Source organism: Rhinatrema bivittatum, chromosome 16, assembly GCF_901001135.1.
Source record: "Rhinatrema bivittatum chromosome 16, aRhiBiv1.1, whole genome shotgun sequence".
In the NCBI taxonomy this organism is placed as follows: domain Eukaryota; kingdom Metazoa; phylum Chordata; class Amphibia; order Gymnophiona; family Rhinatrematidae; genus Rhinatrema; species Rhinatrema bivittatum.
This window is the reverse complement of record NC_042630.1, coordinates 47,277,752-47,293,239: the sequence shown is the minus strand read 5'-3', so window position 1 is coordinate 47,293,239 and position 15,488 is coordinate 47,277,752. Positions and strand designations below refer to the sequence as shown.

General features: G+C 42.5%; 1 protein-coding gene across 1 annotated transcript in view; it reads left to right on the top strand.

The window, feature by feature from the left end:
* Nucleotides 1–3,973: 3,973 nt before the first annotated feature.
* The window catches only part of LOC115077627 (vomeronasal type-2 receptor 26-like), a 76,649-nt gene continuing 65,134 nt past the window's right edge, over nucleotides 3,974–15,488 (top strand). Inside the window, exons 1-2 of the mRNA XM_029579922.1 lie at nucleotides 3,974–4,083; nucleotides 12,055–12,346. Of these exons, the coding sequence (XP_029435782.1) occupies nucleotides 3,974–4,083; nucleotides 12,055–12,346 (402 nt within the window). The remainder of the gene's footprint in view (nucleotides 4,084–12,054; nucleotides 12,347–15,488) is intronic.

Sequence of the window (15,488 nt, the reverse complement as noted above, 5' to 3'; positions counted from 1 at the left end):
GAGAGCACCCGCTGATCCGGATTCTTCCATGTAGATGGCACAGCAACTCTGTGGAGAGCACGAGCAGATCCTTATTCTTCCATCTAGATGGCATAGCAACTCTGTGGAGAGCACACGCTGATCCTTATTCTTCCATCTAGATGGCACAGCAACTCTGTGGAGAGCACACACTGATCCTTATTCTTCCATCTAGATGGCACACGCTGATCCGGATTCTTCCATCTAGACGGCACAGCAACTCTGTGGAGAGCACACGCTAATCCGGATTCTTCCATCTAGACGGCACAGCAAGTCTGTGGAAAGCACACGCTGATCCGGATTCTTCCATTTAGATAGCACAGCAACTCTGTGGAGAGCACACGCTGAGCCTTATGCTTCCATCTAGATGGCGCAGTAACTCTGTGGAGAGCACACGCTGATCCGTATTCTTCCATCTAGATGGCACAGCAACTCTGTGGAGAGCACATGCTGATCCGTATTTTTCCATCTAGATGGCACAGCACCTCTGTGGAGAGCACACGCTGATCCTTATGCTTCCATCTAGATGGCGCAGTAACTCTGTAGAGAGCACACACTGATCCATATTCTTCCTTCTAGATGGTGCAGTAACTCTGTGGAGAGCACACGCTGATCTGTATTCTTCCATCTAGATGGCACAGCAACTCTGTGGAGAGCACACGCTGATCCGGATTCTTCCATCTAGATGGCACAGCAGTTCTGTGGAGAGCACACGCTGATCCTTATGCTTCCATCTAGTTGGCACAGTAACTCTGTGGAGAGCACACGCTGATCCGGATTCTTCCATCTAGATGGCGCAGCAACTCTGTGGAGAGCACATGCTGATCCGTATTCTTCCATTTAGATAGCACAGCAACTCTAAGGAGAGCACATGCTGATCCGTATTCTTGCATTTGATGGCACAGCAGCTCGGTGGAGAGCACACGCGGATCCAGATTCTTCCATCTAGATGGCACATCAACTCTGTGGAGAGCACACGCTGATCTGGATTCTTCCATCTAGATGGCGCAGTAACTCTGTGGAGAGCACATGCTGATCCCTATTCTTACATCTAGATGGCACAGCAACTCTGTGAAGAGCACACGCTGTTCCGGATTCTTCCATCTAGACGGCACAGCAAGTCTGTGGAGAGCACACGCTGATCCGGATTCTTCCATTTAGCTAGCACAGCAACTCTGTGGAGAGCACACGCTGATCCTTATGCTTCCATCTAGATGGCGCAGTAACTCTGTGGAGAGCACATGCTGATCAGTATTCTTCCTTCTAGATGGTGCAGTAACTCTGTGGAGAGCACACACTGATCCGGATTCTTCCATCTAGACAGCACAGCAAGTCTGTGGAGAGCACACGCTGATCCTTATGCTTCCATCTAGATGGTGCAGTAACTCTGTGGAGAGCACACGTTGATCTGTATTCTTCCATCTAGATGGTGCAGCAACTCTGTGGAGAGCACACGCTGATCCTTATGCTTCCATCTAGATGGCACAGTAACTCTGTGGAGAGCACACGTTGATCCGTATTCTTCCATCTAGATGGCACAGCAACTCTGTGGAGAGCACACGCTGATCCTTATTCTTCCATCTAGATGGCGCAGTAACTCTGTGGAGAGCACACGTTGATCTGTATTTTTCCATCTAGATGGCACAGCAACTCTGTGGAGAGCACACGCTGATCCTTATGCTTCCATCTAGATGGTGCAGTAACTCTGTGGAGAGCACACGTTGATCTGTATTCTTCCATCTAGATGGTGCAGCAACTCTGTGGAGAGCACACGCTGATCCTTATTCTTCCATCTAGATGGTGCAGTAACTCTGTGGAGAGCACACGTTGATCTGTATTCTTCCATCTAGATGGTGCAGCAACTCTGTGGAGAGCACACGCTGATCCTTATTCTTCCATCTAGATGGTGCAGTAACTCTGTGGAGAGCACACGTTGATCTGTATTTTTCCATCTAGATGGCACAGCAACTCTGTGGAGAGCACACGCTGATCCTTATGCTTCCATCTAGATGGCACAGTAACTCTGTGGAGAGCACACGCTGATCCGTATTCTTCCATCTAGATGGCACAGCAACTCTGTGGAGAGCAGATGCTGATCCGTATTCTTCCGTTTGATGGCACAGCAGCTCTGTGGAGAGCACACGCGGATCCGGATTCTTCTATCTAGATGGCACATCAACTCTGTGGAGAGCACACGCGGATCCGGATTCTTCCATCTAGATGGCACAGCAACTCTGTGAGGGGGCCATCCCTGTGCTAAATCATTAGTTTCTGGCCTTTCCCTGACTATTCATGGCTTTTTTGGGCTCACGGGCCCTTGCCACACTGTGGATTTCCTGTGGGCGGTGGCATAGTTTTGGCTGGATGCCCCCTGCGCCCTCAGATCCCTGAGGGATTGCTGCATGGTGTGGATGGGATAGAACCTGCTGAGGACCTTGACTGTTGTTCTGGCATCTGCTGCAAAATCTGGAGCATTACAGGCTCTGCTTACACTTGGTTCAAGTCTTTCCTCTGTAACAGAGGCTACAAAGTTAAAATCAATAATAAAGAATCTCCCCGCTACAATTCCTCACAAGGAGTTCCTCAAGGCTCCTCACTATCCCCAACCCTTTTCAACATATACCTTCTTCCTCTATGCCAACTGTTAACCAACCTACAACTAAAACATTTCTTATACGCCAACGACGTACAAATCTTGATACCCATCAAAGAAACCATCTCTAAAACCCTCAAATACTGGGAAAACTGCCTACAAGAGATCAACCAACTCCTCGCTAACCTAAACCTGATTCTAAACTCGGCCAAAACAGAACTCCTCCTCATCTCCCCTGAAAATAGCAACTCCCCACACTCTGCAACAGTTAACACCATTGCTACACATGCAAGAGACCTAGGGGTAGTAATAGACAAACACCTGAACCTAAAAGCATTTATAAACAATACAACCAGGAACTGCTTCTACAAGCTGCAGGTAATCAAGAGAATGAAACCACTACTACACTTTCATGACTTCAGAACAGTCTTGCAATCAGTAATTTTCTCCAAGATGGACTACTGCAATTCAATATTGCTAGGTCTCCCAGCCTCATACATAAAACCACTTCAGATGCTACAGAACGCGGCAGCCAGAATTCTGACAAATTCCAGAAGAAGAGACCACATCTCGCCAATTCTATCTAATCTTCACTGGCTGCCAATACACTACAGAATCCTACACAAGTCCATCACCATCATCCACAAATCCATCCACTCACAGGCCCCTCTCAACCTCCAAATCCCCCTCAGAATGCACTCATCATCCAGACCTATCAGAGACGCCTACAAAGGCTCCCTGACCGTTCCTCCAACTAAATCTACACTCCATAAGGCACTCAGAGACCGGGCCTTTTCTACAGCGGGCCCCTCTCTTTGGAATACCTTACCACCGGACCTTAGACTTGAACCCTGCTTACCAACATTAAAAAAAAAACTTAAGACTTGGCTATTCAGGCAAGCCTTTCCGGAGTCAAATATCCATTGAGAGACCTCACTGCACAATGTTAATATCCATAAAGAGACATCACTGCACAATGTAAATAAGTTACCTCTGTAAATTTTTACGCTACTATCCTTATTTCCTTCCTCTCCCAGTTCTACAACCTTGTTTTATTGTAACTTTTGCTTCCGTTGCACTTGTTAAAAGAACAGTTTTTGCACCCCCTGTTATATGTAAACCGGCATGATATGATCTTATCATGAATGCCGGTATAGAAAAACCTTAAATAAATAAATAAAAAATAAATGTTGGAGAGGGTGCTGAAAGCTGCTGTTAAGCTGTTCCCTGTTTGTGTGACTGCTGCTATCTCAAGCTCTCTCAGTCTATTTTGCCGGGTCAAGGCTCTGCGTACCCCACGCAGTTCAGCATGCCATTGCGTTGGATGCCTGCCTGTCATGGGATCTGCCAATTCTGGGGCCAATGGAACAGGGCCCAATAGTGGTGGTGTTGGTTGTGCTGGTGCAGGTGCTGAAGCTATTGGTGGCACAGGTGCATGTCAGGGTGGCAGTGGTACAGGGCTTCATGATGGGGTCAGTGTCTGCAAGCTCGGCATTGCTGGGCTGACGCTTAAGCAGCATGGGGTGCTGCTAGAAGGCTCCTTGGACGCTTCCCACTCTGTGTGCTGCTCCATTAATGAGTGCAGTTCTAGATGAGAGATTGAACGGACTTCTTGCTGCTGGTGACTCCATACTATAGAGGGAGCGTGGTCTCTGTATAGCCTGCTCCTCCTCCTCCAACGCCGACCACTGTGTCTGGGCATCCTTAGAAAAGGGCCTCTGGAATATGGGTGGGCGGCTCATCCCTGGGGGGATCACGACTCATCCCTGGGCCTTCCCAGCTGGGTCCTGGATGCTCCTGGCTGGGACTGGAGTGTTCTGTTGAAATAGAGGGAAAACAAGAGAGTACATAAGTACCAATGTCTTTATTTCCATGACAGGTGCAGTTTTTTTCATTTTCCTAGTGATCTTCTCACATAGCAGGGTATTTTGAACCTTATGTGCATCTGTTAAGCTCTATGTTTGGAGGCCCAGAGGGTAGAGCCCAACTTACCAGCAGCGAGATGTGAGGTGTCTAGCCGCTGATCCATGCATTCAAATACATCGGGTCCCAGCCGCTCCATCAATTGGGTCTACATCTCCATGAAACTTATTGGGCAAGGGGCGCCTCCTCCTGTTTCCTGCTGATAATTGTTATGTGCCACAATCTTGCCTCTCAGGGGGGCCTTGACATCCCGGTATCAATGTGAAACCTGCTCCCAGCTGCGCTTATGCTTCCATCTAGATGGAAGCATAACCTTCGCTGCTTTGGAGGTCTTGGCTGAGTGATTACTGAACAAGTTATGCATAGTGCTGCAGCACACAAGAGATCAGAAGATCATTCTCCTCTGCACTGAAGCGGATTGCACGCTGTCTCTGCCATCCTGCTGCCTGGCTGCCTGAAGCGGGTGCCACTTCCTGTTCTGGAGGGGTGTCCTCCCTGCCCTCACTCTCTATCCCACCGGACTCTCCACTCGAATCGCCCCCCCACCACCTGACCCTGCACGTACAACTCCCTTCCCCTCTGGCCTGTCTCTCTACCCCTATGGTGAGTAACTCCTTCCCCCATTCTTACCTGACTAACCCCTTCCCCCACCCCCACCCTCCTATCCCTTCCCTCCTGACTGTCTCTCACACATCCCCATCCCTACTTCTACTCCTACTCCTCCTTCCCCTGCCACTCTGCCCCTCTTCCTCCCTCTCCCTCTCCCTCCCCTCCCTCTACTCTCCTCACCCCTCTCCTCACCTCTCTTACCACTACTGTCACGCTGCATCCTACATACCTCTTCTCCACTCCTCACCTGCTCCTCCACACCACTCCTGCACTCCACACCACTCCTCCACTCCTCACTTCCTCCTCCTCCACCCTACTCCTTCACTCCTCACCTTCTCCTGTACTCACCTCCTCCAATCCTCACCTCCTCCTCCTCCACACCACTTCTCCACTCCACACCACTCCGCTACTACTCATCTCCTCCTCCACATCACTCCTCCACTCCTCGTCTCCTCCTCCACTCCTCACAGAAAAAGACAAACGTGACAAACAAACTTTTACTCAACAGATATGACAAAAGAAAAAGGGAAAGGGAAAATGAGGACAACAGCAAACAAGGCTCTGCAATTAGTAATCAATAGAAATCTCCTCCAAACCACCTAAAAAACCTACCTCATCAAACCAAACTCCTTACACACCCTCAAAGGAGGAGGGACAGGAAGTAAGCTTTTACACATTGATATAATATCATGGGACTCGATAAAGTTTCTAGGTTTTTTTTCAAAATGTGATGACATTTTCGTAGAATGTGATGATGTTTCGTAAAACGCAATGAAGTTTTCACAGAACGCGATGACGTTTCACGAACCAAGAAGAGTTTCATGAATCGCGAAAACATTTTGCGAATTGTTAAGTGGTTTCACGAAATGTGATACCATGGCTGTCTGTGAAATTTACCTGTGCGAAGCGATAACTGCTTCATTTAAATGGGAACGTCCCTTTCTCTAACGTTAGTGTTATCCCTGCGATAAATGATGAATCTAGGCCTAAGTTAGATATTAGCTGGAAAAACCCTGATGTTTGAATTTCCTTCCCCTCAAAATAAGTAACTTTTAGCCAGATAAAATATTACCTGGATAAAACTTACCAGACAACAGAGAGGTAGTGAGGGGCCATTCTTGGGTTGGGTTTTAGCTTAGCTATATGTCTGGTCTAAAGAAATCTGGGTAAACTTGCTCATAATATTAAAGTTATCTGGATATATTCAGTGGAAACCCTTCCTGCAAAAGTTACCAGGTAACCCACCTCCCCTCTAAGAATTATCCTCATTGCGTCCAATCTGCCCTCACCCACCCTTCACCTGAGACAAACTCTTTTCTATGTGGCCAGAAGGACTGTCTGACTAACATGCTATGAAAATATATTTACAGGCAGGAAAACTCCCACCTACTCAGATATGGGTGAGTTAGGTATGTTAGAATTCGTTTTACATCTGAAAAATGTACCTAAGCCTAGGTCAATGTTACCCAGAAACTGAGGCATGCAAATGTGAATGTATAAGTTGTGACTGAACGAGCATGGGTTAAGGAATGGGGGTAGAGAAGACATTTCAAAGAAGAAACAGATTTATTTTGTCCCTTAAGTCTACCCTCTAAAGTAACTGCATGAAACAGTTCTGTAAAATCTGCCATTCTGAGGTGACAGCTCACAGTCCTCTCCTCCAGTTTCAAGGTCACAAACAGAATCGGAGGAATGAGGATTCAAAACAGCCTATAGAGCAAAACATGTTTTGAAGTTCAATTTTGGAGAAAAGATAATAATTATATTATTTTATCTAACTAATAATTTTATCTCCAATACACAAGAGATGTGAACAAATGTGTCATCACAGCTGAGTACCTTATTTGTACCTGCCCTGCAATTATAGTGCAGCATGGACCAAGGCTACATATAGCAACTGCCTGAATACACATCCATTCATATGAAGAACAAATCCCCAGTTTCACAGGAGCTGGAAGATAGCAAATCTTTTTATTTTTTTTAATGTCTTCAAATATCTTCTGCTCACTCTGCAGTCAACTTGTGCTTAATTCAAGACAAAGATAAGATAACACCATAGGTTGAACTGGAGCCAGAACAGAAAACCTGTTAAAGAGGAAATGGATCCGGAACCGCCGTTTCAGGTAGTGAGTGGGTCTGTGCAGATATCCTTTCCAGCTGTTAATCAAAACAAAGGCCCCGGACCTCTCTGTATCCCATTTGGTAATACAGCCAAGACTTACTACAGTGGTGGAGACCTGATCGTAGGTGGGATAATTCAGATGTCTGATTTCGCCACAATACCTCTGCAATCTTTTAGAACATCCCCTGCTCCTCAATCATGCGCTGTGTAAGTAGATTTCTGTCTATTTGTGTCTCACTGGGTAGCATTTTATTTTTAATTAGAAAAAATGTAGGTTGCTTCTCATCTTAGCATGACCTTGAAAGAGTGAGTGACAGCAATATATAAGGTGCACAATGTTTGCTTTTTAAGAAGGCATTTCATAGGATTCATGTGACCAAATCATTCTCTCTCTCACATGTGACATTTACCCCATAGCACACCCAGAAGTGGAAAGTCTGCAGGACCAGCATTTTAAGATTTTCTCCATTCATTGCTTTGGTTCTGCCTTTGTCTTAGTGATTACCAAAGACAGCGAGTGATGCAGGAGATTTCTTAGGAGCCTGCTTAGATGCAAAGAACTTAGGCACTTTTGTTCCCATGGACCTAATTTTCAAAGTTTAGCTGTGTTATGGGTTTTTTGGTAAGAAATCATCCATGGACCTTCACCTGTAAAATCTTTGTGTAGAATAAATAAACTCTGTGTGCATTGTTTCCCTGCCCTGCTCTCTTCTCGCCCCTCTGAATGCCTCCTCTTAATCAAGGTTAAATTGTGCATCTTGTGACAGAAGGAGCATTCCTCTTTATGCATTAAGAAGGACGGTTTTAGACAAGGGCTATTTACCTGGCTAGGTACTTTCAAAAATTCCTCCAGAGTATATGCCGCCCTGTTTCCTGGTGAATTTACCTTGCTTCTGTTACAGCGCTCAGGTGAATCGTAGAGGGGGAGAAATGTAAAATTATTCATTGTGCGCCAAGATAGATCAGCAGTCAGTCCTGAGCTTCAATAACTAACAGAGACCGGAATCTATATGTGCACACCACGTAATACAAAATATTGATTGATTCCCGCACATCACACTGCACTGTAAACAGGAGGAACGGACCTCAGAACAGATTTTTAAACTCAAGGGATTTTATCCTATAGCATTCTGTATGCTTATTTAAACATTGGTCCACATAATCTCCATTTTCTCTATTATATTTGTTTTTAATTTAATTTAAATTGAAATTGTATTCAATTTTTATCCCAATTTTTAAAATTATTTTACACCTAAAATTCAAAATGAAAATGAAGCATAATCCAAAACGATATCTAACCTCCAATCTTTAAAAATAGTAATGATAGCTTGTTTCAATTCAATCCAATAGTCAGTAATTTATGACATCATTCATTATAAACCTCTTCTCTTTATCCCGCAGTCTGTTGTTCAAAAAACAGCCACACCACGTGTACTTAGCTTTTAATGTTGTTCCTTTCTTGTGAAATCAAACCACTTGGTTGTAATATTCTATTTCACACCCTACTTTCAATTCAAGAGAGTGGTTTCAGCCTAATAAGTTAATTCTGCACATTAGAAAGACCAAACTGGATAAAACCTCTGCTGATTTGCATTATATACAATTGGATGACCAGGTTTATTCTATTTCAAATAACATTTGTAATCTGCATTTTATGTTGGATTCTGATGTCACATTACATTCCCAGTTAAATGCAATGCAGAAATCCTCATTTTTAAAACTTTTAAAATGCTAAATATGTCATTATGAAGGAGGCTTCTCATACTATAGTTCATGCAGTGGTTTTGAACCAATTGGACTATTGCAATTCACTTCATGTTGGCCTAACAAAAGACTGGTTGCATGCTTTATAGAAAATGCAAAATGATGTAGCCATATTAATTATTGGTTGTGAATGCGGAGAGCTTAACTCCCTTTCATTGTTAGAGCCACATTTGCTCCCAGAAAGTTTTCAAATACATTTTAAAATATAAAGACTGGTTCAAAATCATTATACAAGAAAATGTTGTACCTGGAGGAGGTGTCTGCAGGACATAAAGGCCCCCTGGCCTTTATGTCCTGCAGATAAGTCATAGATAGTGGTACTTTCCACAAGAAAATGCCGATTGCAAACAACTCACACCCAAGCATTCTCATTGGCAGGACTCACAGTCTGGAACAAGCCCCAGTTAGGTTTTAGACCTCATAGTACTGAGCTACTTTTGAAATTAAGCATAGATTTCATCAGGGGAGACAATGGTACTAACGACATGCTTGTATTATCATATATATCAGTAATGTTTGATACCTTGGCCATTATGTAGCTGTAATTTGGGCTATCTTTCCCTTTTTTGGGTACTTGCCAGGTTCTTATGGACTGGATTGGCCACTGTTGGAAACAGGATGCTGGGCTTGATGGACCCTTGGTCTGACCCAGTATGGCATTTTCTTATGTTCTTATGTTCTTATGTTCTTAAGTGTAAAGTGATTCGCACCATTTATTTATTTATTTGTTTGTTTGTTTATCTATTTGTTTATTATATTGATAACATTTAGATCCCATCTATAGGAAGCATTAAATGTCATTTGCCATTTGCATGTCCACTCTTCCAGTTTTGCAAGGTCAGGTTGCAATTTCGCACAATCCTCTTATGTAAGTTTACATTCAAGCTTTGCTTCCAATGCTGCCTCTGTCAGAGCAGCACTGGAGGTCCCTGGAGTGGGGCAGAGGTTCTCTCACTCCTGGCTGCAAAATTAAGGTATCCCAGGGGTATAGGAAGGGTCAGGGGAAAGCAGGAAGGGGGCCTGTGCAATTTGTCATCTTTATGGGAGGTTAGGTAGATGGGGCTGAGGGGAGAGGAACACAGGGCCTGGGTAAAATACTGGGGATTGTTAAAGGAATAAAATGGGTTTGGAGGTAATAAAAGCATGGCTCAACAGGGCCTTTGTGTAATTTTTTGGATTGGATTGGTTACTAACAGTGCTACTTAGCCGGATATATTTTAAAGCTCTCTGGTGAAGATGTATATTATCCTGCACACAAGGCTGGATAACTAAAAAACCTACTATGCTATATTCCCATGTACCCGGTTACATGTAGCCAGATAAGTATGAACTAATATATAGAGTGAGACGTTCAGCTCGCAGAATATAAAGGACAAGTAATATGGCTAACTTTAGTTGTATAACTTGTCCACTAAATGACTTACTGAATATGATGCCCACCGAATGCAGAGAAAAAAAGCTTCTGCATATGGGCCCAGCATGGACAAATCGACTACACATTGATATTCGTAAAGAAGGCATCATTTTTTAGAAAACATCTATAAACCCTCTTATTTTGAGAGACCTCTAATATGTAACCACATTTCACAGGTTTATAATTTTTAACAAGAAAATTGACTTTCTTGTTCCATGCATGCCAGTTATTGATTTTAATTTAATTAATTTTATTAACTTTGTTTTTTTAGTAGTTTGTGCTATTGTACTTATTCAATTACATACATTTTTATCTGTAAGCTGCTTTGACTCAAAGATAAACTGGCATAGAAATCTTAGAAATAAATCAATAAGATGCTGACAGCAAATATTTTAAGAACAAATTAAAGACCTGTTTAAACAGGTTTTTTAAAACACATTATTAATGGTTCACAAGTGATTTAATCAGTTTTCTGATTTTATTTTCAATGATCATATTGTGTCTTTCTGGATAACGTGTACTGATGCAACATGTTTGTGTGTAAATTAAAAAAAAACAAAAAAAGAAAAAAACAGGGATGGGTTCATGGGCTAAAGGTATTACCAATTATTAGGCTTTTAAATATTTGATGATAGTTAATGTTACTTTCAAGGCATGCTTCACTTTCAGTGCATGTCCGGCATGACTCCCTGCTTCAATGACAGGGGAAAAGAAAAACTGATACTTCACACATTTCCAGCATTGCCCTCTGCTTCATGGCAGAGAGCTATGCTGCCGCTTACCCAACTAATCAAACTTAATATTTCACTTGGAAGCAGCTCCATCACTGCTCTCTACATTAATAGTGGGGGTGAAAAGGGAATTAGAACATAAGGTTACTAAGAGCCAAGAGAAACAGATAAGTATGAGAAAAAATAAGTGTGAAGCTTACTGGGCAGACTGGATGGACCAATTGGTCTTCTTCTGCCGTCATTTCTATGTTTCTATGTTTCTATGTAGGTATTTATCTGTGATCTACTTAGAGCAGTGATGCTGAATTAGGTGGAACTTAAAAGGTTTAAATTAATAAATAATTCAGTTCGGACATCAATCTTCAAAAACAGTTTGGTGTCAAACGTCCTGCATGTAGTTTATTTGATTTGCTATGCTTAACATTTTGGGCACTTTGGATTAGCAGTCTAAAAAGACAAACTGGGTTGGATAGGATTGGATTGGGATGTCAATAAAAGTACAATGATTGATTTTAAGTCCTTCATTGGGTCTAGCTGGAGGGTGACCTGCAGGTCAAGATTGAATCCATGTGTGCTTGAGAGTTTCAGTAATGGAATAAAAAGGGAGATACAGATTGGGATTGAGATGAATGAGCAAATATGGGGACTGGGGGGGAAGGCATTTCAATTCATAGGAAGCACAATGTTTTGCAGGACAGGGTTGAGGAACACTTGCAGACTTTGATGGTGGGTTTCTATAGTGGCATAGGAGAAGGTGCTGTAGCTCGGGATTATGGTGCATTTGCATAGTTATCTATAGCTTATGTTTTTTCTTAATTTGAATATATGTGAATCATTAAATTATTGAATATCTATTAAAGATATGTTTACTTGCTCTCAGATGGAGTCTACGTTATTTTCGGCATCTCTTCGTCTTTTATTTTGCCATTCAGGAGATTAACCAAAATTTGGAGATATTACCCAACATCACCCTGGGCTTCCATATTTCTGACTCTTGCACTGATGCAGGTTTTTCACTATGTGGTACTCTGATGATCTTGACAGGGATATTGAATCCTGTTCCTGGCTTTAGCTGTCACCAGCAAGGCCAGTTGGCAGGTTTAATTGGAAGCTTCTCTTCAGTAACATCGCATGCAATTTCAAGAGTTACAGGCATCTATAGGTACCCACAGGTAAATCAAGAATTTGTCTCTCTGTATAATTGCTTGGATCTGCTGCATCCTTAACTGTTTTGTCGTGTCCTTGTTTTCACAGCCTGGTTTAATGCAGGTTATTTCTGGGTATGATAGCTTGCTAAAATTGTACAACTGATGCAGTAATTTTCCACCTAGATTTAGAACTATTATTAATCATGGTAGAGCCATCACAGGAAATTTATTTTGGTGAACACCATAGAAAAGCATGCTTAAGATTACACAAACATGTCACCAGAATTGGGGCTTGCCTTGGTTAACTAGTTCACATCAACATAGCAAGATTAGACTTTGCCAGTCAAAACAGAGATGTAAGGACTTATTAAAGATATTTTTCTCTCATAGATAAATAACAGGTGAAAAGTCTTAGAAAATCAGGCACTAACCCCTAGATTCATCAAAATGCTATAATATTGCAAGCATAACACCCATGGTAAGAGAAAGAGGCATGCTTAGAATTACCACACCAGTAGTATCGCATACCGTGTTATAGTTTTTGCACCCCACAATACTTCTATTTCATGAGAGAAAGAGAGAAAGAGACTATTTCTAAGGTCCTCATAGTAGTCAACTATATCTCTACAGGGGAGCCAGCTAATAGCTCAAGGTAAGGTGTCAGTGGTGGTTTAGGGGCCAATTTTACATGCAGAGTGAAATGTACGAACCACACAGTTAACCTTGGTGATGTGAGGAAAGTCTCATAAAGATGAGATTTCTACTATGATATCTATGTCTGTCTTGATGGTACCCTGTTAAAGAGTCTATCAAGTTAGGGTGAGAGAACATTTTAGAAATTTCATCTTTGTGAGACTTTCCTCATCCAAATGACATCAAATCTTCACTGAGGTCTACTGTGCTGTTTGCACGTCTCACTCTGAATGTAAAACTGGCCCCTAAACCCTAAACCACCAATGACACTTCACCTCAAGCTATTAGCTGGCCTTCCTATAGTCAAATAAATAGTTGAATACTGTGAAGGCTTCCCCAGAGGCTCGCTCTCTCTCTCCCCCCCCCCACCCCCCAGCCCAGAAAGGGCCAAAATATAATTTGCAAAATTTATCGCAAATTGTGTTATGGCCTTTTAGGGCATATCATTTCAATGAAATTGCATAATTTGGAATGGTTCGGGAGAACCGAAAAATGATCAAACATTTTCTGAAGTTCTGGCAAAAATTAATTTGCAGGATAGTGCGCACTAACTCCAGATAGTGTGCACTAACGAGGCAGAGTTAGTGGGTACGATTAGGGAGTTAGTGCGCATTAACCCTAAAATTGGGGTTCTCGACAAAAAAAACCCCGAATTGTTGGAAAATGAAATTCCTGCAGGGGGGCCCCAAAATGAAGCCCAACATGATATTTAGACACGAAGCACATTTCTATGCAGTAACTAAAGGCAGTGAATGCTAACAAAAAATGTTACCATAAAAATTTATAAATAAATAAATAAATAAATAAATACCAATAAGTTAAAAAGTGTCAATTGGGGAGGAGTTCATTAGCCAGAGTTAAGGTTCTGCATTCCCTTTGACTGTCTCCTTCTAAATAGGAAGTAAGGAGACAGCCAGTGGTTATGCAGAACCATAGCTCTAGCTAACAAACTGCTCCACAATTTAAACTTTTTAACTTTTTGGTAAAATTTTTTGTTACTGCACACTAACTTTAGTTAGTGTGCGCTAACATCCAGTTAGTGCACCCTAAGTCATCTGGCAGGGGTAACTTTTAAAACAAAGGTAGGGGGAGTTAGATAGGGCTGGGGGGTGGTTAGGTAGGGGAAGGGAGGGGAAGGTGCGGGGTTGGGTAGAAGGAAAGTTCCCTCTGAGGCCACTCCAATTTCAGAGGGAACGGAGGCAGGCTGTGTGGCTCGGCGCGTATCTATTAAATCTATTAAAATCTGGTATACTTTTGTTTGCGCCTGGTGCGTGAATAAAAGTACGCGCAGGCGTACTTTTATAAAAATCTACCCCATAGCCAGTAAATAAAAAAACTATAGTTAGTGCGCACTAATGGGACTTAGTGCGCACTAACCAAATTTTAGTGCACACTAACACGAAATACGAAATTCCACGAAATGTTGCCAATTATTTTATATTTTGGAGTGCTCCTGAAACATGATGAGACATTTTCATTGCCATTGTCTATTTCATTTAAAACAAATGTGCATCCCTACATACCGCTGAGATGCAGCGGGCTGCACAGTTTGCCATCCATCCCTTTTTCCCCATAAGAACATGCCATACTGGGTCAGACCAAGGATCCATCAAGCCCAGCATCCTGTTTCCAACAGTGGACAATCCAGGCCATAAGAACCTGACAAGTACCCAAAAACTAGGTCTATTCCATGTTACCGTTGCTAGTAATAGCAGTGGCTATTTTCTAAGTCAATTCAATTAATAGCAGGTAATGGACTTCTCCTCTAAGAACTTATCCAATCCTTTTTTAAACACAGCTATACTAACTGCACTAACCACATCCTCTGGCAACAAATTCCAGCGTTTAATTGCACGTTGAATAAAAAAGAGCTTTCTCTGATTAGTTTTAAATGTGCCCCATGCTAACTTCATGCAGTGCCCCCTAGACTTTATATTATCTGAAAGAGTAAATAACCGATTCACATCTACCCATTCTAGACCTCTCATGTCCCCACTCAGACCTATCATATCCCCACTCAGCTGTCTCTTCTACATGCTGAAAAGTCCTAACCTCATTAGTCTTTCCTCATAGGGGAGCTGATCCAGTCCCCTTATCATTTTGGTCGCCCTTCTCTGTACCTTCTCCATCCCAGTTATATCTTTTTTGAGATTCGGCGACCAGAATTGTACACAGTATTCAAGGTGCGGTCTCACCATGGAGCGATACAGAGGCATTATGACATTTTCTGTTTTATTCACCATTCCCTTTCTAATAATTCCCAAAATTCTGTTTGCATTTTTGACCGCCGCAGCACACTGAACCGACAATTTCAATGTGTTATCCACTAAGATGCCTAGATCTCTTGCTTGGGTGGTAACACCTAATATGGAACCTAACTGAGTAACTATAGCATGGGTTATTTTTCCCTATATGCATCACCTTGCCCTTATCCACATTAAATTTAATCTGCCATTTCAATGCCCAGTTGTCC